This window comes from Chinchilla lanigera, unplaced genomic scaffold (genome assembly GCF_000276665.1).
Source record: "Chinchilla lanigera isolate Chin_1 unplaced genomic scaffold, ChiLan1.0 scaffold00029, whole genome shotgun sequence".
Lineage (NCBI taxonomy): Eukaryota > Metazoa > Chordata > Mammalia > Rodentia > Chinchillidae > Chinchilla > Chinchilla lanigera.
In genome coordinates, this window is record NW_004955430.1 from 7,725,095 (window position 1) to 7,752,506 (window position 27,412).

Here is a 27,412-nt window from a genome sequence, read left to right on the forward strand (position 1 = left end):
TGACCTGTGACTACCCTAACATCCCTGACCCTTGGGTTACTTGGCTACTGGTCTTTCCAGCCAGTGACGTGTGTCCTACCCCCATGCTGGGAGGTGGCCAGTTTCGGGCTGAGACCCCTTGCAGGGAGCTCTGTGTGACTGGGTGGGATGTGCATTTGGAGGCTTCCTCATGTCCTCAAGGATTGAAGGGTCTAAATTTGGAGGTACAAATTTTAGCTGTCAGCCGGCTAAGTATAGGGAGGAGGTGCAGCCTGAAAGTGTCCATGTCGGGACACCCATATGGAGTACGGATTTCTTCCCTCCGACTCCAGCCTTTTTCTGTTGGTGGTGGAGAGAGCCAGGGGTTATAAATTATTTGGAATTTCCCTTTAAGTGGAGAGTTTTGGTCCTTTTATGACTTCACACTTGTTGGGCAGGCCGCCATCTCTGTAACGATCTTGTGTCAGTCCTGTAACAAGAGGCAAGTTACAGGGAAACAGGCAATCTGACCTCTCACCTTTCAAAACGAGGAAGCTACCTGATTCCGCTCTGTAACAGCACCAACTTTTACAAGTTTGCAGTGGAAGGATGTGTACCTGCTCTAGTCATTTCTTTCTTTCCTTCTTTTTTTTTTTGTCTTTTTGAGACAGGGTTTTGCTATGCAGTTCAGGCTGGCCTAGAGCTCACTTCGTAGCCCAGGCTGGTCTCGAACTCACAATGATCCTCCTGCCTCAGCCTCTGGTTTTGAACTCACAGTGATCCTCCTGCCTCAGCCTCCGAAGTGCTGGGATTGCAGGCGCGCGCCACCACGCCCGGCTCGAGTCATCATTTCTGTTATTCTTATTTAACTTGTAATTATAAAAAGAAAAGCCTCCCACTCCTCTATAGCCTAGTATGAGTGACAAAAAGCCAGTTTTTTCCATCTTCTCTTGAGTAAGGTCTTCTGTGTTTGTCCTGTGGACACGTACCCATTTTTGCTGTAGTAATGTTACCTTCTCCTCATGGAGCATTTTAGAGCCAGTTTAATTTATTTAAGAATGTAATTTGTGTCAGGCACGATGGCATATGCTTGTGATCCCAGCACTCCTGTATGTAACCCTAGCGCTCTGAGGCAAGAGGATCATGAGTTCAGGCCCAGCCTGGGTAATTTAGCAAGTCCTATTGTCAAAATAAAAAATAAAATTAAAAAAGGGCTGGGGATGTAGCTCCGTGTAAAGGCCCTGAGTTCAACTCCCAGTATAAAAGAATAAAAAAGTGTAATTTGTATCCAGCATAGAGTCTGGCACTCATAGGCAGTGAGGAAATATCCGCTGGGTACAAGAACCTTAAGAACAGAAGAGCCGGGTTGGTGGGACGTGGCTATAATCCCAGCACTTGGAAGGCTGAATCAGGATGACCTCTGTGAGTTCAAGGCCAGCCTCTCCCACCCCAACAAAACAAAAACCAAAACAAATTGAGCTTTTAGGAATGCCAGCAACCTAATTCCTAGTTTCCAGAGACTAGTGAATTGAGTTCCTGAGGCAGAGCTGCATCTTCTGCAAGGCGCTGGCTGAGGACGGCCCCTCGGTCTGCCTGGGACTTTCTGGGCAGAGGGACAAAGCCTCCATGATCACTGCAGTTGCAGTCCCCGGGGACGAGCGGCTGAGGTTGAATAAGCCGACTCTGACTGCTGTTCACGCCTCCTGCGCCTGTGCTCCCATACCTTCAGCTGCGCAGGGCAGGGCTCAGGAGATGATCGGGGCAGGGGCACGTCCTGGGACCTCCTTGGCTGACAGAAGCTTGGTTCACCTCCCGCACACCCACCGCGCCTCACAGCTGTGAGACAGCCCTCTGTCGCCTCTCTGCAGGGTTCATGACTGCCCTGGCCTCCTAGACCTGCTGTGACACAGCGTGGGTTCAGCCATGTAGCCAGAAGGTTTTGGGCTCTGGTAAAAAAAAAAAAATCTAGGCTGTCCTTACACGTCACTTGGGGCTGCGCCTCTGTGGGCCTCTGTTACGTCATGTGTAACTTGGAATTAACCAAGGGTGTCACCCCTGCAGCAGTAGAGGCTGCAGAAGGGATGCACACGCACTGGGCGAGGCTGGAGGTGGAGGAGGCGGAGCTTTCGTCTCCGCCCTCCACCCTTGCCTTGAGGGCTCCCAGGGGAGTGAGCTCCCTTTCAGGGGGGTAGCCTCTGCACAGCAGCTGGCCTGGAGTTGACAGGGCATAAGGATCTCCACTCACAGCCAGCCATTGTTACCGCAGATGGATGTGTTCTTAGTGTGGTGGGTGCTGGGAGCCAGGGTCCTATGGCGCCACCTGTGAGTTCCTGCTGGGGTTGGGCCTGGGCCCCCAGGGGCTGGATGCTGGACTCCTGCTCGTGCTGAGGAGTCCTTGGGGGCCTTCTCTTGTTAGTCACCCAGGACAACTGGTGGCAGCAAGATGAGTTTGTGTAGGGAACCTACAGGTTTGAGGTCAAAGCCTTTATTTTATTTTAGGTTTTTGTTTTGAGATAGGGTCTCACTACGTAGTACAGGCTGGCCTTAAATTCACTTATGACACCCAGGCTGCCCTTGAACTCACAGTGATCTTCCTGCCTCAGCCTCCTGAGTATTGGGATTATGAGCATGCGCCACCACACCCAGCATCAAAGCTTTTATTGATTGATTGATTGATTGCCATAGTGGGCGTTGAACCCAAGGTCTTTGCACTGAGCTACACTGCTAATCCTTTGTTTTATTTTGAGGCAGGGTGTTATGGTTTATGTCTGTGTGTCCCTCCAAAGCCTCATGCGGCCATGGGGCAGGCTATTAGAGTTTGCATATGGGTGTGAGAGCTGCACCCGCCCGGGAGTGGATAGTTTGCATATGTGAGGGAGAGGAAAAGAGTGCTTGAGGCCATTCCTCCCCCATTCCTTGCTGGTGTGTGTTGTTGCTTTGCTGTGTTCTGCCACCCTGAGCTGTAGCTCTCTGCCTTATAATCTGCCAAGTATGGACTGAAACCTCCACAAACTGTAAGCAAAATAAACCTTTCCTTCCTTAATTTTGGGTGTCAAGTATTTTGTTCCAGCAGCGAGAAAAAAGTAACCAAGACACAGGGTCTCACTGTTTTGCTAAATTGCATAGCTGGATTCGAATTTGTGGTCCTCCTAGCTCAGCCTCCCAGTGTCCTGGGATCACTGGCATGGGCTGCCATGCTCAGCTCGAAACCTAGCTTTGTAGTGTACCGTGTTGCCTGTTTTAGTGCTGTCCCTCCCTTCCTAACCTTTCCGATAAGGAAGGTTACAGGCTTCATTCTAACTTTCTGAAGATTTCTCAGTAATGTGAAGTGGAAGGGTACTTACTCTCCCATAGGCCTTTAGTTCATTGTGGCTTTGTTGTTGGATATAGTGCAGTTCCTTTTTTTTTTTTTTTTTTTACCTTTTAGTACCGGGAATTAAACCCTGGACCTCGCTAGCCAGACCTCGCTTGCCGCTAAGCTATCTCCCCAGCTATAGTGCAGTTCTTAAAAGTGATTAATAATGTTTCAAAAGCAGTGTTGAAAATAATGCTATTTAAATAAAGGGACTCCTCTTAACCAGGAAATAGGTTCTGTGGGACAAATTGCACAGCAGTACACAAGCATAGGGTTTATGATCTGAAAGATCACTCAGCTCTTCTTTGTGCTGAAATAAAAATCAGGTATTTATGGAATCAGCTGTTTGAACTGTTTCAGGCAAAGGTTGTCCAGCAAGTAAGAGAAAACAGAAGGAATAGTTTGCAAGAAGGAAATTTGAAGTGTGAGGTTATGCATAAGGAATGTGTTGTGAGCCTGTAGTCAAAATCTCAAATCAGGGGTTTGGGTGTGTTTGCTCAACTTTGCTGCAGAGAACTCCTGGCCACCACCCCCGTGCCCTGCCCAGGGCGGGCGCTGCCAACTTGCACAATGATCTTTTTAGCTGACCCTCATATGCCTTGTTCATTGTGGACCTTGGTAGTAGATTTTAGCAGTCCTTTTCTTACCCTCTGGTACCTGGGATCAAACCCTGGGGTATTCTACCACTGAGCTAAGTCCCCAGGCTTTTAAATATATAGCTATCTGCAAATATATATTACTATAATGATATTAGAGTAATTATATCATATTTTAAATAATATTAAAATGTATTTTAAAAAATTTGAACCAGTGTCTTGCTAAACTGCTGAGGTGAGATTCAAACTTGTGATCTTCCTGCCTCAGCCTCCCTCAGTGCTGGGATTACAAGCGTGCTCCAAACACCTGCGTTATTTTAGCAGTCTTTTCTTGCTGAGAGTCAGAGCCCATCTCAACACAATGCCAACACCATGGCCTATTGTATGATCTGTGTGTGGGTGGGTGGGGTAACTGACTTCTAATAATGAGATTTTAAAAGAAGAAACAGAGATTACCACACAACGTGGGAGCCATTTAGGCAAGTATTTATTACACAAAGAGACAGTATTAAAAACAAAAAAGCCTGGTGTGGTGGCGCATGCCTGTAATCCCAGCACTTGGGAGGCTGAGGCAGGAGGATCGGTGCAAGTTCGAGACCAGCCACGGCTACAAAGTGAGCTCAAGGCCAGCCTGAACTGCATAGTGAGACCCTGTCTCAAAAAGACAAAAAATAAAATAAAAATAAAAAAACAAAAAATCCTCAAGTTTTGAGTGAATGATGTTCAAGTCTTTGATATGCTTTTATTTGTACACAAGAAAACAAGGATTTCAGCATAAAGGAAAACAGGTCTGAGCACTTACCCTTTCTTCCAACGCCATTCCTGCCTCGCCTTCCTTTTATGACTGCACAGCCCTCACACCGCAGGGCTTCATCTAAGCACCAGTGTTAGCCAACAAGATAGGCTTCTGCACCCTAAGCCCTCTGGAGCCCACTTCACACATCCCGTCTGCTACACTTATGCTCATTTATACTCACAGCAGTTAGCTTGGGAATTTCAGATATCCAGGGACAACTATCTGCACACAATTCTATTGTACTGCACGCCAGTGTATAGCAAGTGATTATATAACCCGCCATAAGTTAATTAATAATGGCTATTTAGATAAAAAAGTCAAATTTATTCCCAACCACAAGTGAGACAAGTAAGACACAGAGTTGCAGTGTAAAGGCTGTGTTTGTTATAATCTGCATGGTTTGTATCACTCAAAAAGTGTGTTGAGTACAGCATTTCTGACATTTCCAGTGGCATCAGACATGAGGCGTAGGACACAAGACCTGGACTTGTGCTCATGAGCTGTATCTGTGCCGCATATGTCACAGACCATTTTTAAGATGAGTTATTCAATCCTATATGCCTTTTAAAAATGATTACCATGCTTGTTCACGGCGATGGTAAAACTACGGAATTTCTTACACGTTTTGACTTAAAAGTTCAGATAAAAAATTGTTGGCTACAAGTTCTGACTTTTTTTCTCAAATTAAGTCTACCACATAATACAGAACAGTCTCTGGTTAATGTATTTGTAGTTTGTTCTTAAGAGTAGCTGGGCTTGGTGGTGCACGCCTGCAATCCCAGCACTCAGGAGGCTGAGGCAGGAGGATCGATGCAAGTTCAAGGCCAGTCTGGGCTACAAAGTGAGCTGAAGGGCAGCCTGAACTGCATAGCGAGACCCTGTCTCAAAAAGACAAAAAACACCCCTAAAAACAGTAAGAAGTGACAAATTTAAGAATGAGTTAAAAACCATTAAAATATTAATAATTATTTTAAAGTGCCACACACTCTTTGATGGGGCAATTGCCAAAGCATTTCCCTTACAATTTTCACCAGAGTGCTTTGCAAGTAGTCTGTCTCCCGCATGGAGTGCAGACAGCAGCAAACCCTATGGAACTGAAGGCCGCTGGCATTCACTCCCAGGGCGAGGGAGTGGCCCCAGCCCCTCTGTGCTGCACGGCCACTAGACCAGCCTGCAGGTGCTCAGGGTCACACACATGAATGCGGGGCCCAGGAACCCAGGTGCCGTCTTCACCTTTTTTTTTGGTTTGTCTTTTTTTGAGACAAGGTCTCGCTATGCAGTTCAGGCTGGTCTTGAACTCACTTTGTAGCCCAGGCTGGTCTCGAGCTTGCAGGGATCCTTCTGCCTCAGCCTCCCGAGTGCTGGGATTGCAGATGTGTGCCACCAGGCCTGGCTTCATTTCTGTAGCTCTCTTCCAGCCCTGATTCTTCAGCAGGCCAAAGAACACTACTGAAATTTATTTGGTGTCCGCTTCCTGTTGTCTGAAATCCTCACATCTGCACCTTGATCTCTAAGCTGCCATATCTAGCACAGAATTGTCAAGCAGAACCACTGTAAAGCTGCTGGGCTCCATTACTACCTTGCTGTAATGCTTAACACGCTCCCTGATCCTTTACAGTTGGAAAAGGGTGTTCATGCCATTGAAACAGCCATAGTGCATTTCAAGGTAAACAGCTGTTTGGGACTAGAATCTGCCCAGAAACTTGAGCAAGCAGCCAGTTGAGGCCCTGATTTTTTTGGTCAGGATAGGCACAGATTCACATGCAATTACCCAGCAAAATGAAACAATTAGAAACAAGAAACCTGTCTTTAAAAGGGAGGGGGAACGGCTGGGGTATAGCCCAATGGTGGAGCACTGGCCTGGCACACGGCGGACCCTGGGCTCAATCCCCGGAACCACAAGAAAAATCCGCTTTCTTGTTAGGTGGCAGGAAGTAATCTTAAGTACATTAATATTTACAAATAGATTTTTAAAAAAAGATTCATTAACCACTTCTCCAGTAGGTTTCTTGTATTTCATTAGTTATTCAACTGCTGTATGAGTCATTTTGCTTCTCCGGTCTGGAAAAAAATATTCAAATATTCTTGGGTTCTGTGACAAGCTTTGTCTATAAGTAAGGGACGAGTAGGCTATCTAGCTACCGCCAACCTCTAGAAGTCAACATAAATCTTCAAATGGTTTTATTTAGGTCATATGTTCTTAAACTACTTAGCTTTAATGTCACAGTGGTAAAACTGGGTTCCCCGAATGTCAAACCCTAAAGGAGTCTCCACTTCCAAGAATAAAATAAAGATAGCTAACTCTGGGGCAAGAGCCATCCTGAGCTTTTCTATCCCTCTCCTGTAATATTTAGAAACCAGGAGAGAAAAAACCAAACCGGCCTGGCGTGGTGGCGCATGCCTGTAATCCCAGCACTCAGGAGGCTGAGGCAGGAGGATTCTTGCAAGTTCGAGACCAGCCTGGGCTACTAAGTGAGCTCAAGGCCAGCCTGAACTGCAGAGTGAGACCCTGTCTCAAAAAAAACAAACAAAAACTCAAAAAACAAACAATAAAAATCAAACCAAAGCAGACAAAAAAACAACTGGGATATTAACAGACTCCTAAGAGAAAGTTTATAGAGGTCCTTTATTTTTTAAAAGTATAGCTTTAGGAAAATAGGGTGCTCAAATATGACAAATTACTACTCGAGGGGGAAAGTGCTCCCAAAGCCTTCTGCTAAGTTGGTGCCAAAAAATTCAAAGAAACCAAGCTAGACAGAATAGGAATATATGTAGTTAACAATTTCTTAGCAGGATGAAACACATATAAAAAGTTTTAAATCTTCTCATATTTTGGGGATGAAAATCAGCAAATTAACATGAGGATATTTTGGAAGGACTTAAGGTCACATTTAGAATTAAACAGGAAACTTCCAAAGGTAGAAAGTGCTGGGTGTGGTGGTGCAAGCCTGTAACCCCAGCACTTGGGAGGCTGAGGCAGGAGGATTGTTGCGAGTTTGAGGCCACCCCGGGCTACAAAGTGAGCTCAAGGGCAGCCTGAACTGCGGCATAGCGAGACCCTGTCTCAGAAAGACCAAACCAAACAAAAACAAAAGCAAAAGCAACAACAACAAAAAAACAAAGGTAGAAAGGAAAATTAGAAATTTCATTAGCTACATGATCCCATCTATCTTTTTTTTTTTTTTTTTTTTTATACTGGGAATCGAATTCAGGATCTTGCGCTTGCCAGGCAGGCACTTGTGCCACTGAGCTATATCCCCAGCCCTCCATCTATCTCATCTAAAAAGAAAATAGTTTGGATTATGACTATCCCAACAGGTGCTTAATTTCAAAACTAACACCAACCATTTCAGCATGACCCAATAAGCTGTTGTACTGTTCTGCTCTGCCCGTGGCCTGCCACATATATGCTTGAGTTTAACCAAGTTTCCCATTTGCAACTAACTGCTCCTGGGAGCAAAGAAGAGGTGGAGTAACAAAGGAAGCCTGAGAAGCCCTGGGGGCCTCCGAGCTTTTTCCCTGGCTGGTCATGGCCATTTTATGCTTCAATACAGAAGGCTTAAAGGCTGTGTTGAGGGAAAGATTGATATCCTGTTATTCGGATACCCTGTGAAAGACCATCAGATAGACAGCTACTTAGCACCAGGTAGCCTGAAGCTCTTGGATAATGATAAAAAAATTAAAAACAAAAGAAAGCTACTTATAAGTTTCCTGCTGAAGTCTTTTATTCTGTTTTTGTTGATACTCTCGGGAAACAGCTTTGCCGTAGTTCACTGTGGCCTGCACTCGGTGACACGAGCTGGTCCTGGGGCCAGTTTGAGCTGAAGGCAAAGTGCATTTTTCTCGGGTCTATTTAGCTGATATGTGGCACGTCACTGGCGACTTTTTTCATATTACCTTTAACAAGGACTCCTAAGTCTCATTGTGTGCCCCAAGAGATGAGGGATGGACAGTAATTCAGATGGGCACCCCCGAAGAGGGTTATCAGCTTCTGCCCCATTCTAGATGGTTTTGAAAACCTTGGAGAAAGATTGAAACTCCCCCACCAATCTGAGACTGTCTTAGTTTTTTTTCTTTTTTGGTACCGGGAATTGAACTCAGGACCTTGTTCCTGCCAGGCAGGTGCTGTGCCACGGAGCTATATCCCCGGCGCACCAATCTGAGACTGTGTGAGAGTTTTCACAACATTAACTGGGGAAACAAGAACCCCAACATGGCATCCAGCCCCCGTCCACAGATAGAGTCATCAAGCACACGAGCAGTGTGAGTGGTTGCAGTGGGGAGATGCTGAGTCCACTATGGAAAGAATGGGCACTAAGCCTCACTAATACTCTAATTCCATGGCATCTCAGCGCCCTGAGAATCTGGTAAGTGTTTGTGAGCTTGTCCTTTTTGGCATGTTCCTTTTTTTTGTCATCTTGGAAGGAAGACCTTAAAAAGGTTGTATGAGCTCTTTTGTTGTTGTTTTTTCTTTTTGAGACAAGGTCTCGCTATGCAGTTCAGGCTGGCCTTGAGCTCACTTGGTAGCCCAGGCTGGTCTCGAACTGACAATGATCCTCCTGCCTCAGCCTCCTGAGTGCTGGGATTACAGGCGTGCGCCACCACACCCGACAGTTTTCTTGAAAAGTTACTAACATGAAAAGACTTTCTGAATGAACCCCTTATTAACTGAGCTGTGGCGTGGTGATGTATAAAAATCAATCAAACAGCTCTTTTGTAATCCTGGAGCAGCTCATGAGAATCAGAAATCCCACTGACCCCAGCGTGCCAGTCCTGCCCTTACTTTATTGTGGCCTGTACTTTCTCAGTGATGGAAGGAGGCCCACGTGACTTCAGGTCTCCCAAAGGCCAGAACCTCTTCTTCAATCCCATAATAAAGAGAAGGGGGGAAAAAATCAAGATGAAGTGTGGTGGAGAGAATGTGAAAATGTTCCTTTCCAGCCTTCAGGTTGGCAGGCGCCCAGTTCTAGGGCCCCGCTTCCCGTCCTCCCCGGGCCTGGCCTGGCCTCGCTTCGGCACTGGATGTGCAGGGCTCCGGGGACGATGCGTGGAGGATGCCACCACACTGCCAGGGCCCAGAGCCCGGCCCGGCTCGCTCCTGTTCCCTGTCCCTTGCGAGACATCCACGCCCCTGTGCTCGGATGGAGGCTGGGAGAGGCATGCCGCCAGGAGCGACGCGCTGGGAGGGAAAAGAGGAGAAAAGAAGTTAGATTTGCACCCAGGGTCATAGCTGCAGGTCCCGGGGTTGGACATCTCTATCTCTAGCTCAGGCGAAGGCTCTGGGTTCGGTCCCCAGTACTGCCCCCCGCCCTGGTCATTGAACCCTCTGACATGTGACCCACTCCCGGGCAGCTGAGCAAGGTGGGTCTTCCTGAACCCAGTGTCGGGGAGACAGGCTGCATCGGTAGATTTTCACTGAGAAACTGAGGAAAATGTCCGTTCAGGTTGCCCTCGTTTGGGCCGTTGCAGGCTCCCGTTCAGCTGTGAAAGAGGGCAGGGCAGAGAGGACCTGCAGGGCTGACCAGGGATGCTGGTCCTCTGCACGGGACGCTGTGCTGTGGGTTCAGCTGCATGGCCTCCTGCCACTGCTTTGTGTCTAGGGTTGATCAGACCACGTGAAGTCAGGGATGGGAAAGACTCGTGATGTTGGTGCTGACTGACTGGAAACTGCGAACGGGCGAGGCTCCCCCCGCTGGGGCTCCCGGCCGCCATGTGCTCACATTCAGCTTCCGCCTGGCCTCGCTGAGGGGCCGAGGTGCGGAGTGGGAGATGTGGCCCACCTGCCCCTTTCCCAGCTCCCCCGGCCTGCCTCCAGGGTTGCGTTCTGTGTTGCCCGTGGGGGGCCGCAGGGGGACACGTTCTGGAGCAGGCTGAGGATTGTCTGAAGAGGCTGCTTGGGTGCCTTTTTCTGAGACACAGTGTCTATGCTGCCCAGACTAACCTGGACTCCTGGGCTCAAGCAGTCCTCCTGCCTCAGCCTCCCTAGTAGCTGTGTCTGCAGATGCCAGCTTAGTTTTTGGGGACATCTATAGCATGCAGAGCAGCTTCTCTTCGGGTACCAGAGGTGCAGGGGTGGGGACGGCAAAAGCTGCCTGATTGCTGTGCAGGTGGGGCGGACCTCTGGGCAGAGAGGCAGCCGTGCTGCAGGCGGTGCTTTGACCCCAGCCATGGGAGGTAGGCGGGTAACAGGGACATGGACTGTGAGGGGCTCCTAGCAGGAACCCTCTTCCATGTGCCGGAGAGGAAATGCGAAGGGAGTTCCAAGCCAGCGCAGTAGGTTGGGAGCCAAGAATCAAGGAACTGGGGGTTCTTCGAAGCCAGGACGTCAAGCAAAGGCTGAACACCTAGCCCACCTGGGCTACTTGTAGTCTCGTTTTCTTTCTCAGAAAGGTCTGGTAAGTTGTTAGTAGTTCCCTTCTGAGGGTTCTCTGGGGGCCTCAGGCCCTGTTGGTCTCTTGATGTCGCTGTCCCTGTTTCTCCCTCTTCAAGCTGAGGATTGAACCAAGGGCCTTCACTCTGAGCTACACCCACAGCCCTCTGGATCTTTATGTTTTGACATAGGGTCTCACTAAGATGCCCTGGCTGGGCTTGAGCCTGTGATCCTCCTGCCTCGGCCTGCCAGAGTACTGGAATTCCAGGAATACCAGCACATCTGACTCATGGTCTCTGTGTGCTTAGCGTGGTAGCGCCCCCTGCAGAGCCCTCAGGCTTACAGTGAGGGGTCAGTGTGTCTGCTTGTGACAGGAAAGCAGGGCCTTTGAGCTGTGGTCCTGGCCCTCCTAATGAATTGCTTGAGTCAGAAGGGACAAGTGGAGCATGAGCTACACATATGTGCACAGGACTCCTGCTTTTGTTCCTTCCTTACACATGGTACTTGGACGTGGCTTCCGGGCTTCGGGCTCTAAGGGTGAGCGGCGCTTATGTATTCGGTGAATTAGTATAGGCGGGAGAGGTGGTGTTTATTAACTGCCTACTGTGTGCCAAGCATTGTACTCAACTCCTACTCCGTTCAAAGGCCTGGCTGCTGACGGCTGCCATCGATCCTGGTAGGTAACGGAGAGCAAGGCGTGGAGAGGGGCATGGGCTGCTCAAAGTGACAAAACTAGTTGGGCGGCTTGTGCACTCCGCCGCCCCTCCTCCCATGGGCAGTAGAGCTAGGAGGGAGGGGCAGAGTATATGGCGTCCTGTTCCAAATGGCCAGCGCATGGCGCCAAGTGTGGTCCTGTGGCAGGTCCCAAGTGCACACGCTGTTGTCCCGTGTCTGGGTCTTGAAGTTACTTGGTGGCTGTTGGTAACCGGACAGCCAGCTGCACAGTGGCCAGAAGGTGACCTATTGTCTTTGTCTTCGTGGGTGGCCAGCCTGTCACCCCTGTTAATCATTGACAGCCAGTGCGAAGGTGCCAGCCAGGACTGCCAGGGAGAGCGCAGTAGTTGGGCACAGACAGACAGACAGCGGTGTGGATCTGGGCCCTCCTGATAGAAGAGCAGAGAGAGGAAAGGCTGCTATCCTCCTGACTCCAGAGAACTGGTCCACCAGGGAGATGCTTCCCGGATGCTTCTGAGAAATCCCTAAAAATAGCTGCTTCAACCCCTAAGTGTCCCTATTCCATGAAACACTGATGTACAAGACTGGTGAACCAATGTACGGAAATGATGGGGGAAAAAAAAAAACTACTGCCCTCACTTAAAAACAACACTGTAATGCCAGCACTTGGGAGGCTGAGACAGGAGGATCACCATGAGTTTGAGCCCAGCCTGGGCCACATAATGAGTTCAGGACCAGCCTGAACTACATAATGAAACCCTGTCTCAAAAAACCAAAATCAAACAAACAAACAAACACTGCTTCACCTATAATCCCAGCACTCAGGAAGCTGAGGCAGGAGGATTGCTTCAGGTTTGAGGCCAGCCTAGACTACATAGTGAGTTCAAGGGCAATCTCAACTACTTAGTGACACCTTGTCTTAAAAACAAAAACATAAGAACACTGCTTAATTTTAAGCAGTTTGAGAGTATGTGTGGCTTGAGGGTCAGAGCCAGGAGCCTTTGGTGGGAACTGCAATGGCTGGGCTTGGGTGGGGAAACCCATGGCCAGCTTCCCTCCCACAGAGATCCGGGCAGGTTCTGGGAGGCTGGGCACTGGGTGGTTTTATTTCTGAAGTGGCGCTTAAGGAGAGGCTTCAGCTTACCTGGCCCCTTCCTCCCCGCCGCATTTCTGTTCCGCTTTTGCCCTCTGTACGAACCTCGCAGTCGCACGCGGCTGAGGATCCTGTGGCCCGCGGCGATGGTCTGCACTGGCACTGCGACCCGTGTAGCATTCCATTTTCTTGTTTCCTGTGGCTGTGGGAACCCGGGAGGCCTCTTGAACAATCCCCCATCTTTTTATTGTTCCAAGAGTCTGGTGAAGCATTTGAACTTTCACCTGTCAAAATCACTTTTGGAATGAAGACGGCTTTCGCTGCAGCTTCTTAGAATAGCAGGGTGAAGGTATCGTTTATCCAAGTGAGACTTTCATGGGGGCTTTTCCGCTTGGACACCCACCTTGAATTCATTGGAAACAGAAGTTCTGGGCGTTGTATGTTTCATCCATTTGGGTCAGATTTTAACTGGGTCATATTTCCCCCAAGATTTTTTTTAAAAGGGCTCTTGTTTCATTGCTTTACAGCAGCATATGTAAGCTGGATAAAAATAGCTCAAACTCTCCATGTTTTGAGTTATATATTCAATCTGCAGGTTTCCTTTTTTTTTTTTTTTTTTTAAACAGCATCGTTTTTTGTTGTTTTTGCGTCAGGGTTTTACTATGTAGGCCGGGCTGACCTCGAACTCATGGTGGTCTTCCTGCCTCAGCCTCCTGAGTGCTGGGATTGCAGGCGTGTGCCACCATGACTAGCTATAGGATTACTTTTGAAGAACGTTTTAGATGAGACATTCTAGGGCTGGGGACATAGCTCAGCGGCACAGCATCTGCCTGACAAACACAAGGTCGTGAATTCAATTCCCGGTACCCAAAAAAAAAAAAAAAAAAAAAAGATGAGGTGAGACATTCTAGTCCCTGCAGAGCCCCTGAGGTACAAGAGCGTGATGCCTCAGATGTGCCAGGTTACCACCGTTGCCCTGACTGTGTAGCTGTGTGCACATGTTTTACATCAGTTTTTTTTCCCCACCTTTTTGAAGATTGCTCTCCTGTCTTTATCTTGAATAAAGAAAACTGGCTTGGAAGTTGGTTTGGTGTGGACTTTCTGATGATTGTAAGTAGTAACTTGATAATAGCATTTCAAAAATCACATTTATAACGGGACATCTAGTGCAAACAGTTAAGTCACAGTCAAGGACTGTCGCCTGGAGAAGCGGCAGCACTTGTGGGGTGAACTGCTTGGGAGTCTGAGCGCGGTGCAGAGCCCAGGGCTCTATGCAGACCGTGGCTGCTGTGTTGACTGCAGGACACTCAGGGGCTGAACCAGCTATTTTTAGGGATTTCTCAGAAGCATCCGGGAGCATCTCCCTGGTGGACCAGTTCTCTGGAGTCAGGAGGATAGCAGCCTTTCCTCTCTTTGCTCTTCTATCAGGAGGTCCCAGATCCATACCACTGTCTGTCTGTCTGTCTGTGCCCAACTACTGCGCTATCCCTGGCATTCCTGGAATGCTTTTTGTAACTTTTTCTTTTTTCCTAAGCAGGGTCTCCTTATGTAGTTCATACTGGCCTTAAACTCCCTATGTAGCCCAAGCTGGCCTTGAACTCATGGGGATCCTCCTGCCTCAGCCTTCCATTACAGGCGTGCTTTTGAACAAAAGGCTCTCCATTTCCATTTTTAAATTATTTATTAATTTTTTTTCATTTCCATTTTTTATAGGAGCCCATGAATTATGTATGAGTAATTAATCCTGCTAGTTGTGTGTGTGTGTGTGTGTGTGTGTGTGTGTGTGTAATTGACTGCATAGAAAATCCCTGGAAGCTGCTGGATGTTGTGACACATGCCTGTAATCCTGACTCCTCAGGAGGCCACGGCAGGAGGATGACAAGTTTGAGGCTATTCTGGGCAACTCAGTGAGACACTATCTCAAAATAAAAGAATAGAAAGTGCTCGGGATGCAGCTCAGTGGTAGAATTCTTGTCTAGCACCCACAAAGCCCTGGATTTAATCTCTAGTACCAAAACCAAACCAAACCAAACCAAACCACAGTCTCCTGATACCTTAACTTGGCATGAGGATTGTTTGAGTTTAGTCTTGTCAGCCAGTTCGCAGTAATCTTTATTTGTCCAGTGTAGATAGATGATCACACATAGATGATCTAGACAGACGATCGCATGTAGAGGATCAGATGTAGATACTGAATGTACAGCCGTGAAGTTCTTTCTGGTTTCTGTGGGTTTGGGTGTGGGCTTTAAAATAAGGTCTTTTGTTGCAAGAGACGGAACAACAGGTTAATTTTTTTAAAAAGCCACAGCTTTGCCGTTTTGAGTGGCAGGCCACGCGGGCCCCGGCAGCATGGGCGTGTTTGTCACGTGGCTGTCATTGGCTTTCGTTATGTGCAGTTGGCTTGTGTTTAACCAAGAGTTCAGGTGGCTGCTGGTGGCTGCGTGGGACAGGTTGGGACGATGGCTCTGCGATGAAGTTCCAGTGGGTGACGTTGGGAGGGAGAGAGAAAAGAGAACGAGGTGGTGTTCGCAGATGGGGCCTGCAAAGTGGACGGAGAACCGGAAGGGCTGGTGGCAGGCGGCATTCGTCATTTTGGAGGACCTTGGCTTATCATTTACCCTCCTGGCAACTGAGACTTTGTCCAGTGGCTTTGTCCTCTTCAGGGTTTCCCCTTCTGAATGACTCACTTGTCAGAGAAGCAAAGATGAAGACAGTCGGTAGCACCCATTGTTGGTGAGACTGGCTTCTTGAACCTGTACATCGGCGTGTAAATAGAAATAACTTTACAGGGAAAAGATGACTAGGACATAAGTATTAGTGGAAAAAATTTGCAAAACCAACCATAGGCCAGACATGAGGGCACACACCTGTCATCCCGGTATTCTAGGAGGCTGAGGCAGGAGGATCACAAATTTGAGTTGTTTAGCCTGGGTAACTTAGCAAAACCGTGTCTCAAAATAGAAAATAAAAAATGGACTGGGGATGTAGCTCATGGTGAAGGCCCTGAGTTCAATCCCCAACTGAGAAGAAAAAATTGGACATGTAGATCAAGGTGGAACACTTGCATGTGTGAGGCCCTGGCTTTGATCCACAGCAACAAAAAGACAAAGCAACAGACAAACCAACAAAAAGGAAAACACAACAAAGCCTAATCCTAGAGCAGCACACACGTAGCTGTTAGTGTGTGGGGGGTCCACACAGAGTGGTGGGTTATGTGGCGTCAGGTATCAGGTGGTTGTCTGTGGGGCAGCCACTCCTTTTCCTTGGTCTGTATCTCTGAACTTTTGTTTTCCTTTCAGCTTTTTGGGACAGGGTCTCACTATGTAGTTCAGGCTGGCCAAGGCCTGAGCTCACTATGTAGCTAGGCCTGACCTCAAACTTGTGGTGGTCCTCCTTCCTGCCTCAGTTTCCCTCCCGAATGCTGGGCTTACAGGTGTGTGCCAACATACCTGGTGTGGTTTCTTTCACTGGTAAAAATTGTATTATGGAGAACTAAATGAGACGCTAATATAATACATTGCCATAATCCAGCGGCCCCAGTAAGTAACACTTTATAATCATTTTCCATCCACTCGCATCCTCCAGTATTCCCAGGCAAATATTGTCAGTCTTCCTTTCACTCTCAGGGTGGTTCTCTACTTTTACTTTTTCTACAAAGAGTGCGATGTTCACACTTGCATAACCAAAGGGTGACCACGCCTGTGCCTGTCTCCTCAGACAGCAAGGCCATTGTGGATGGAAACCTGAAGCTCATCTTGGGCCTGGTATGGACGCTGATTCTCCACTACTCCATTTCCATGCCCGTGTGGGAGGATGAAGGGGACGATGATGCCAAGAAGCAGACGCCAAAGCAGAGGCTGCTGGGATGGATTCAGAACAAGATCCCCTACCTGCCCATCACCAACTTTAACCAAAACTGGCAAGATGGCAAAGCCTTGGGAGCCCTGGTGGACAGCTGTGCGCCAGGTAAGTGCCCTGACTACCTCAGCCGTGTGCTCCGCATGAGAGCATGTGGGTCTGAGCCTGTGGCTTTGCTGTGATTGCTGTGTGGGGCCAGATGTGCTCTGCTCGCCCCTCCTTTGGCAGGGCTTCTAGGTGTATCCGTAGGCACGTTTAAGCAGGAAACCCAGTCATCTGTGCAAATTCCCCATGAAGGTTTTAGTGCTTGTGCTTCAAGCAGGCTTTGGGTTTAGCTTTAGGACTCCAAAGTCCTATCTCTTCCCACATTGATGCCTAGCTTCCCCTTGGCTTTAGCAGAAACATGTGGTCCTGTTAGGTGGCTTGGCATGAAAATCTAAAAAATTCCACTGAGTGGAAAGTACCCTTTTTTATTAACCACTGGTTTGACTATATAAGGCTTTCCTTGCCGTTTTCTTTGTGTATTGCTGTGGAATCACATTCGGTCAGGATCCAATTGGAGACTTCTCCATCCGTGGTTGAGTGTACCCCGCAATTACAATTATCCTCATTGGAGGGTTTAGATAGATCAGTGGAGTCTGCTGGTACACACTCAACAGCAAAACCAGAACCAGTGTTTATACACCCCTCCCAAAATTGTTTTTAATTTTAAAAAGCCTAATAATTATATTTTCCTTTTATCAAGTATTCTATATGTGCTAGGCGTGTTACTATTTAGTAAGGCAGTGGTTCTCAATGTGCTGAGAGCAGAGAGCAAATGTCCGCTGAGGATGGGAGGAGGGCTGATTCAAGGCCTCCTTCTTCCTCCACAGGCTCTAAATTGGTGTTACTGGGGAATTATTTGAAACAGTGTTCATTTCCTTGTGCCTTCTTCTTTCTGTCTTCTGACACAACTTAGGATGCCTCTTTCCAGTTTAAATTCGAGGATTTTTACTCTAGTTCTTTATGACTTGTGCTTATAACCCCCTAAAATAATTGTAGGATTGCTGGCTCCCATCCTGCTTTTGGGGATAGCATCTCATTCTGTAGTGCAGGCTGGTCCTGAACTCACTATGTAGCCCAGGCTGATCTTGAACTTGAAGCAGTCCTCCTGCTTCAGCCTCCCAAGTGCTGGAATTAGAGGTGTGCACCACTATGCCTGGCAGTATTGTGCCTTTGAGCAAGTGGATTTTTGAATCACACTCTATGTTAATTCTGTCCTTTTAGATGTAGCCAGGAATAGGGTAAAAAAATCTCTCCTGTGAAAAGGCACCAGGCCCAGACAGTTTTACAGTATTTGCTTATATAGCAGACCTTCAGGAATGTGAAATGCCTCTTACTGCAAGATAGCACCCCAAAGGAGAAATCAGTGTTAATGTAGAATAGTTGCCATTCTGCTACACTATCTGTAGCAAAATTTGCCCATAAAATGTGTAATTCACCGAGAATTTGGGGGAGTTGAGACCAGATGAGTTTATTTTTTGGCCTGTGGTTTTTTGCAATCTCTTTACTCAGCTCATGCTAACGGCGTCTTGTGTGTGTGTCAACAGGTCTGTGCCCAGACTGGGAATCCTGGGACCCACGGAAGCCTGTGGATAACGCCCGAGAAGCCATGCAGCAGGCAGACGACTGGCTGGGTGTCCCACAGGTGTGTAGGCGTGGACCGTGTCCCGCCAGGCCGCTCCCACCCTCTGGCTTCTTTCTGGCACTCAGAAACAGGGCACCTTTCTGGGTCAGACAGGCAGTTGATCTTCTCAGCATTCAGCCTTACCTTGGCTTTGCATTGTCTTTCTTCCGTCTTCTTCCATTTCCCGTGATAATAGCTTCCCGTGGGCCTGGAACCTGTACCTCATCCAGAAGTCTTCGTGTCTCTCTTCTTTGTCACATGCTGGAAATGTTTCTGTTCTTTTTGCTGCATATGAAAATTTTTAACTGTTAGTCTGAGCCATGGATACTGTGGATGGTATCTAAGAGATACACACACACACACACACACACACACGTATACAAACCTATATACAAAATGTATACATCAGGAAAAGAAAAACTTGGATAGGTATTTTAGTATTAAATGTATTGAGGTATGGGATTAATACAAGTTAGCTTTGGTCTCTACAGTTACAAGAGGTGTTCAAAATAGTGGCCATGAGCTTCTAGACATTGTTAGTACACTGAACCGCTGAAGAGGGTATACATTTTTTTGGTGGAATCTATCTATCTATCTTGCCATTAATGGAAATTGTGGAAGAACTTAACAGTATTCATAGTCCTATCACAGAAATAACACAAAGAACTTGGAAACTGAAAAATCTTAGGTACCATCCACAGTAGCCATGTTGCTCAGTTGAGTCCAGTCTGTTAACAGGGAGGAAAAGCACCCTGGCTTCCAAGCTCAAAACCCCGTCCAAGAGCAGGTCGAGGTGGCCGGTGCTCCGGACCTCACACCTCTCTCTGGGCTCTGCTGAGGTCAGCGTTGGTATTCAGAGCTCAGTGCAGTGTGTTTGTAACAGGGTCCTTTGGAAGGTAGAAGCTTGCCCGTTCCTTTGGTTTGGTTTGGAAGTCATGTCTCTGCTGCACAATGTTTCTTGGCTCGTCCCCCTCAGGAAGTGGTGTGGTGTGTTTTTCTTCTCATCTTAAGCCTGAAACCATCTCCTTTAAACGTTCATGTGTTGTTGGCACAGGGACGCTGTTAAAGGAGCCGAGGAGAAATGCCCAATCAGCGCACATCCTACTTTGAATGGAATGTTTCGTAGGCGACTGCTCAAACCCAAATAGCTATTTTGCTCTTGTGGGTTAATGTGCAGTGTTCTCTGGTGCTTTCTGTCACAGGGAGGGGGAAACTGAATTCATCTGTTAGTCATTTGATTAACCTGGCTTATGGGACGGAGCCTTCGTTTATCCAAGGAGGTGTGGCTTACATATGGCAGGCACCAAGGTTGAAGGTGGAGAGAACTTTGTGAACTTTGGAGGGGGTCAGGTGGATCTGAGATTATTGACTCCTTCAAGGAGATCGCTTGTCTCGTCCTGCTGTTAAGCTGTATGTCAGGAGAAAGTCACTCCTTACATTTTTTTGTCTGAGACAGGGTCTTGCTATACAGTTCAGGCTGACCTTGAGCTCACTTTGTAGCCCAGGCTGGTTTTGAACTTGCAAGAATCCTCCTGCCTCAGCCTCCTGAGTGCTGGGATTACAGGTGTGTGCCACCATACCCAGCCTTATTTTTCTTTTTAAAGAAATGGCTCCTAATATTTAGTGACAGCTTTCCTAATAAGTCTCTGTGTTGTCACTTACTGTTTTTTCCTGTTAATCAGTAAGTATTACTAGAGATGCAGACAGTAAATATATGAGCAAAAGAAGAGACCCTTTTATGAGCTTTGTGGGTAGTATTTCTAATCATGTGTGCTTATTTCTTCTTTCTCCTGTCTTGGTATAGTTTATTTCTTTATTCTTTCTGGAAAGTTTGATGAGGGGATTAAATAAAATCTTATTTGGGGAGGTGGAGGACATGTAAAATTTCCTGGAGATTGTCCCACAGTTTCCAAAGGAGCTGGTGACGCCTCTAAAAACTCTGGGATGTAGCTCAGCAGCACAAGTGCCTGCCTGGCCAGTGCAAGGTACTGAGTTCAATTCCTGGTACAAAAAAAAAGGGAACTAAAACTCTGATCTCGGTGTTTGGTTGAAGGTAATTTCACTTCAATGAAAAACTGACTCACTTTCTTTGTATTTGTAGCATCTTGTGGTACAGAGTGATGTGGGCATTCACCTGCTGTGTCGTTATCCAGGTCATCACTCCGGAAGAAATCATTCACCCGGATGTGGACGAGCACTCGGTGATGACTTACCTGTCCCAGTTTCCCAAAGCCAAACTCAAGCCGGGTGCTCCTCTTAAACCCAAGCTCAACCCAAAGAAAGCCCGGGCCTACGGCAGAGGTAAGTGTGCGTCCTGTTGGATTTGAGGCTTGTCCTCTGGTGTTATTGGCTTCAAGAGAAATGTTCTCAGGATAAGAAAGACAGAATTGGCTTAATCCTTAAAGATAGTCTAGGCTTCCTTTGTCACTTTTTTTTAAACCTAAGATTCACTTATTTATGTTTTGTTCTTCTGGTTTTTTGAGATAAGGTCTCACTATGTAGTTTAGTCCAATCTTGAACTTACTATGTAGCCCAGGCTGGCCTCCAACTCACAGTGACCCTCCTGCCTCAGCCTCTCAAGTGCTGGGAATACAGGTGGGCACCGCCATGCCTGGCAGATTCATTTGTTCATGACTATCATATTCTGCTTCGTTAATTGAAGGCTTTAAAAAATGCTTGTGTTACATGATAGGGAATGCTGATACTGATTTTAGTGCAGTAACTTCGGTGGGACTAAGAAAGGGCCACAGTGCGTTCTTTTTCAAAAGAGGAATCTGAGCTGGGCCCCCTGGGTGGGGATGGGTCTTTTCCCAGGTTCCCAGTCAGTGTGGGGTTGGGCAGGACTCAGGGTCATCTGGCTGCTGACTCATTTCTCCTGTTGGGCAAAAGCTGCCTCAGATTCCCAGATGGGGTGGGAGCTATTGTTAACCCCTGGCGGACGCTTCCTTTCGGAGACATCCTGTTTATGACTCGGACGGACCTCTAGGACACTGAGCCGCTCAGAACGTGACAGCAGGTTCAAACCATTTCGAGGCCCTTACTGCTCCGGCTGCTGTCTGAAAGCACACTAGCTTTATTTTATTTTGTTTTATTTTAATTTAGTTTTTGAGATAGAGTCTCACTATCTGAGGCTGGTCTTGAACTCACTGTGTAGCCCAGGATGGCCTTGAACCCACAGCGATCCTCCTGCCTCAGCCTCCAGCCTGAGTGCTGGGATTATAGACATCTGCCTCCACGCCTGGCTGGCACACTGACTCGTAAGAGGAGAGTACAGTTGCATCGCTGTGCAGTTTGCATTCTGGTAACAGCACAGTGAGGTGTAGCTTACTGTTTTTCCACGGGGAAGAGAAGTACATTTTATTTCTTAATTTTCATAATTACAATTGGGATAACATTTATACACACAGGATATCCTCTATATGCTCTCCTAGAATGGATTGTTGTTACCACTGCAACTTAATAATTTTCTCTTTCCCTGTGTGTGTGTCTGTGTGTGTATGAGAGAGAGGGAGAGAGAGTGTATGTGTGAGAGAGAGAGAGTGTGTGTGTGTATGTTGAATTGTTTGAAGATAAGTTGCAGGCACGATGACAGTTTACTCCTTCACACATCAGTGAATCTCCGCTAAGAACAGGACATTGTTTACATAACCACAGTATTCATTATCACACACAGGAAGATGGGCAATCGTTTCATATCATCTAATACTCAGTTTGTATTCGATTTGTCCTAGAATTTTTAGTTATAGTTCTATAAATCAGATCTGATTAAACACAGGGTATGGTGGTGCACACCTGTAATCCCAGCACTTGGGAGGCTGAGACAGGAGGATCACTGTGAGTTCAAGGCCAGCCTGAACTACAAAATGAGACTCTGTCTCAAAAAAGAAAAAAAAAGATCTGATTAAGGGTCACTTAACATTTGTTTATTATTTCTCTTTAGGCTTTTATTTTTCGTGTAGACAAATTCCCCTGTTTTTTCAGTAGCACTGACTTTGGGAGATCCAGGCGTCTATCTCACAGGCTGTCGCATGCATGTACGCCCTTCAAGTATAGGGTTACCCTGCCTGGCGTCACTTCACCCACAGGATAACCCACGGCCAGGTCTGAGCTGCTGACTAGTGCTGCTCTCTCCGCAGTGGCCAGACCTTCTCCTCTGTCTTTTGGGCAGTGCTTTAGACCAGCAGAGAGCCTGGACATGCTGGTTTGGGAACCCTTGCTGTCTGTGGTTCTGTCCTGCCGCGGGCGGGTGTGTGCAGTCGTTTGTGTCTGTGTAGGGATGGAGGACATCACTGGAGGCCGGTCACTCCATGGCCGGCCTGCCCACCCTTTCTTTCTCTAAGCCATAACCAGAGTGGGTGCCGGAGTGAGGAATCTCCAAGTTGAAAGACTGTGCTTCCCGAATGACAGGAAAGCTACTGCCAAATAAAACTCTTGTCAACAGAACTGGCCCACTGGATTGAATCTAATCAAAGCATAAAACACTTGTTTGTAGTGACTTATCGCTGGCCGTCCCGTTTCCCCCTCGTTAATGTGAGGTGGTTTCCTTTCCCAGTGCTGTTCAGTAGAAAATGACCGCTTGCTAGGATTCAGGAATGTAGCTGGCCACTGCCGCTTCCTTTCTCTGTCTTTGTGAGCATGTGCACTCCTGCGGGGAAGCATGCCTTTTTTTCTTTCATATTTATGTGGATGTCTGTAGGTTCTTTGCATTTTTATTGTGGAGATATAAAGTGTGTGTGTGTGTGTGTGTGTGTGTGTGTGTGTGTGTGTATCTATAGATCTGTATCTATATAGATATACCCACGGCCATGTCCAAAAGCAGCACTGGTCAGCAGCTCAGACCTGGCCGTGGGTTATAGATATAGATCTATAGATCTATAGATAGATATATTTTTTTTAGTGAACCGAGAAGAACCAAGTCAGATGTTGGTTCTCATCCAATTCCATTTGTGACCTGAATTGTAGAAAGAATTAAGTTTGTGAACCAAGGTCTACCTCTTTCTCTCTCTCCCTGTATATATAATGCAAACATATATATGTATTTAACAAAAAATTGAGCTTTTAAACCATTTTTAAGTGTTCTCATGGCCTTAAGTACTCTTTCTTTTTTTGAGACAGGGTCTCACTCTGCAGTTCAGGCCAACTTGGAGCTCACCTTATAGCCCAGGCTGGTCTTGAACTCATGACGATTCTCCTGCCTCAGCCTCCCAAGTGCTGGGATTACAGGCGTGCACCACCATACTGGCGGCCTTAAGTACATTCACAGTATCATACAAACACAACCACTATCCATTTCCAGAATTTGTAAACTTCCCAAACTAAAACACCATATTCCCTGAACAATAACTATTGATTCTTCCCTTCCCCGGCTCTTGGGAAGCTCTCTCCTGTTCTATCTGAATTTGCATAGGTACCGGTAGAAGTGTCGTATGTTATCTGTACTCTTGTGTCTGGCTTACTTCACTTCGTACATGTTTTCAGGGTTCACGCATGTTGTAGCATGTACAAGAATTTCCTTTTTGCGGCTGAATAATACTCTGCCGTATCACATGCGAGATTTCAGTTCCGCATTCGTCTGTGGCTAGCCATGGGGGTCATTTTCCCCTTTGAGCTGTTGTGAGTACTCCTGCGTTGAATGTGGGTTTACAAGTACCCGAGTGTGTGCTTTCAGCTCTTTTGAGTCTGCTCCTAGCGGCGGCATGGCTGGATCCTGTGGAATTCTGTGTTTAACTTCTTTTTCTCAAGTAAAGTGAGAAGACAAAGTGGTCATTGTGAGTGACAGGGCCGTGGCGTGGGGGGCTGCTGTACAGGGTCCTGTTCCATGGTGAGACAAGAGCCAGGGCCTCTTTTGCATTCCCTCCCTTCCGTGTGGCTGCATGGCTGCGATTCTGCCTCCCAGAGCCAGGATTAGAGAATGTTTCATTAATTTCTACAAGAGTTGAGAGGTTGGCCTGATTTTATCCTTGGGATCGGAACAGAGTCTCGGTGCCAGCCAGCTAGCACTTACACACCCGTCCGTGGAGCCCTGACTTGCCTCATTTGAGTGGGTTGAAAGGGGAGCCGGCTGGGGAAGCGGACCTGCAGCCACAGACAGGCCTTTGTGGTGGGCTGCCTGCGGGCGTAGGGTTGTTGAGAGCCTCCATCCATGAGCTAAGCAGAACCCTTTCCAAAGCTTTGTTCTGTGTGAAGCGTTTACCGCATAGCAAGCATGAAGTCTGAGGTCCAGCCGTGCCTGCGCGTGGGGAGCTCGGCCGTGCGGGGCGCGAGCGTGGGGGTGTAGCTCGGCCCCCACAGGCCTGAGCGGCCTCTGTCAAACTGGGGAGTTGTTTCTCAGGCAGTCAGAGTCAGTGCAGTGGAGGCGGATCAGTACTGTAGATGCGGGTTTAAGTCTCTGTGTAAGATGACCTGATCCTTGTGTAAACTTTAAGCAAAAGAAAAATGTAGAAAATAAAAAACGGAAAGCCCACCTCTTAGCTGCCATTCACTTTCCTCCCCTCGAAATCTCAGGCCTTTTTGCCTATCCTTTCTTTGTGTTGAAATGTGTTCAAACTGTGTTTTTTGTCACTTGGTGTTTCTTACCTCACAGAGTGGGAATGTATGTAGAGGACAGTACCACAGAGCCCGGGTCTTCGGCAGGCTGCTGGGATGGACAAAGAGGTGGAGTACATTCCAAGAGAAAATGAGATTTAAGAGATTATACGAACCTTATTTGGACCAATAGGAAACTTCATGAAGTGCTGTTCAACATTCAATTTAAAAAAAAAACAAACTTCATGAAATTTATAAAATAATTAGAACCCTAACTGAATGTTTGAAGATATGAAGGAGTTATGAATTTTTTGGACTTTATATTGGAGACTGTTTTTTTTTTTTGTTGTTGTTTTTGGTGGTAGTTCTAGGGATTGAACCTAGGATCTTCACACTGAACTACATCCCCAGCACTCCCCCAACCCCATTTTTTTGAGGCAGGGTCTCACTAAATTGCCGAGGCTGGGCTTGAACTTGCGATCCTCCTGCCTCAGCCTCCCAGAGTGCTGGGGTTACAGGTGTGTACCACCACTACAATGTCTTTTAAAGACATAGTGAATGGTTTTTTTGAACTAGGAATCGAACTCAGGACTTTGCACTTGCCAGGTAGGCACTGTAGGGCTGAGCTATACTCCTGGCCTTGAATGCTTATGATAAAAGTTGAGGTCTAGAATTTGTACTAAAATGATACAGGAGGAGGGAAGAGGCCAGAGTGAAGGTGAAATAGTTGTTGAAACAAAGTGACAGGTATACAGTTTGTCGGGCAGTTCTCTCTGTGTCTGCATAGGGATTCATGGGACTGTTGTCTCTGTCTGCATAGGTTTGGAATTTTCCATAATAAAAAGCTTTTTAGCCCGGCATGGTAGCATATGCCTGTAATCCCAGCACTTGGGAGGCTGAGGCAGGAGGATTGCCAGGAGTTTGAGGCCAGCCTGGGTTAGTGAGTTCAAGGCCTGCCTGAACTACACAGCGAGACTCTGTGTCAGAGAAATATTGTTTTTTGTTTTTTTTTTTTTTTAAAACTTCAAGAGATGTAATAAGTTTGTTGTGGTACATACTTGTAATCTTAGCACTTTGGGGAGGTTGAGGCAGGAAGATGGCAAGTTTGAGCCCAGCCTGGGCAGTTTGGCAACTTAATCAGACACTGTCTCAAAATAAAAAAGGGCTAAGGATGTAGTTTAGTGTGAGAGGCCTGGTTGCAATCCCCATTCCAACTATCCACTCACCAAAGTAATAACTTGAACTATTGCTTCTAGGTAGATCAATAAGCAGGACTTTTTCTAGTTCATCCTACTTTTTTTTTATGGTTCATCCTACTAATAAGCACTCAGATCCTTGGGTATTACATATAAGATAGGAAGGAGGCTCTGAAAGAAAACAAGCTAAGGACCTGGACCCAAAGAATGACAGTGTAGTGAGTTCCTTGGGCTGCGCTTTGCTTTATGTGTCCCAGACCTGGGGCCGAAGATGATGGGAACCTAGATGATACCAATGAGCACAAATATAGAGAGTTCTGGCGGAAGCCTGCTGTCTCTACTCAGTACACCAGGAAGGGCAACCGGGCAAGGCAGAACACCGCTGCTCAGGCCAGACACCATTTAAAACCCATGCCAGTCCTGCTTCCACCAGCAGAGGCAGATGGGGACCCTCGCCTTTACTGCAGTGTGGTGATAGGAGGCGGGGGGACAGGCCAGGAGCGGTAGGGATGCCCTGCTCCTTCCAGCCACGAGTGGGGAGCTCCCTGACCAGGGCACCAGCAGAGCCAGGATGTGGATCCAGTACTTCTTCCCTCACCAGTACCAGGGAGGTTTGCACCCTTCCTTGCTGGAGTGGTGTCGTAAAAAGCCAGCAGAATGTGGCAAGTAAAGCAGCTAGACTTTTAAAAAATTCACTTGTCATACCAAGAACCAGGAAGGTCTCGAACCCGGTGTATGACAGTTGGTGCCAACCCTGAGATGACAGAGATGTTGGAATTATCAGACATAGACTTTAAAGTGGACTTCAACAAGCAGGTACTGCGCCCCAGAAAACAGTAAGAAATGAGCAGCGTCGACAGAGGGAGAAGGCCCCGGCTCTGAAGTGCAGGCCTGGAGGACGACGGCCTGTCGGAAAGTTCAGGCCTGAAGAGTGCAGTGACTCCAGTGCAACTCACCGGCTGCTCTCAACAGCAGAATGGAAGACAGAACAGAAGCAGCACGCCGGAAGAGTGAGCCATAGAGATCACCCAGTGTGAAAGAGAGAGAGAGAGTAGGGGGAGAAAAAAGGAAGGAAGGAAGGAGAGGGGGTAGGGAATAAGACAAGGAAGGAAGGAAGAAAAAATAAAGAGAAAGAAAAAAAAGGAAAGAAAGGAAGGAAAAGTAAGGAAGAAAGAATGAAAGAAAAGAAAGACAAAGAAAGAGATATGGATGAACAGAACCTCAGAGACCTCCAGGATTGTAACAGATGACTGACTCTCATGTTAGAGGAGACCCAGGAGAAAGAGGGTAAGCCAAAAAATTACTCAAAAAAAAAAAAAAAAAA

The 27,412-nt window shown here is 47.2% G+C and overlaps 1 protein-coding gene across 4 annotated transcripts in view; it reads left to right on the top strand.

The window, feature by feature from the left end:
- The window catches only part of Flnb (filamin B, beta), a 151,731-nt gene that overhangs the window by 44,701 nt on the left and 79,618 nt on the right, over positions 1-27,412 (top strand). For all 4 annotated transcript variants that reach the window (XM_005387431.1, XM_013515640.1, XM_005387432.1 and 1 more), the window contains exons 2-4: positions 16,561-16,809; positions 18,291-18,388; positions 20,521-20,668. In XM_005387431.1, the coding sequence (XP_005387488.1) occupies positions 16,561-16,809; positions 18,291-18,388; positions 20,521-20,668 (495 nt within the window). The remainder of the gene's footprint in view (positions 1-16,560; positions 16,810-18,290; positions 18,389-20,520; positions 20,669-27,412) is intronic.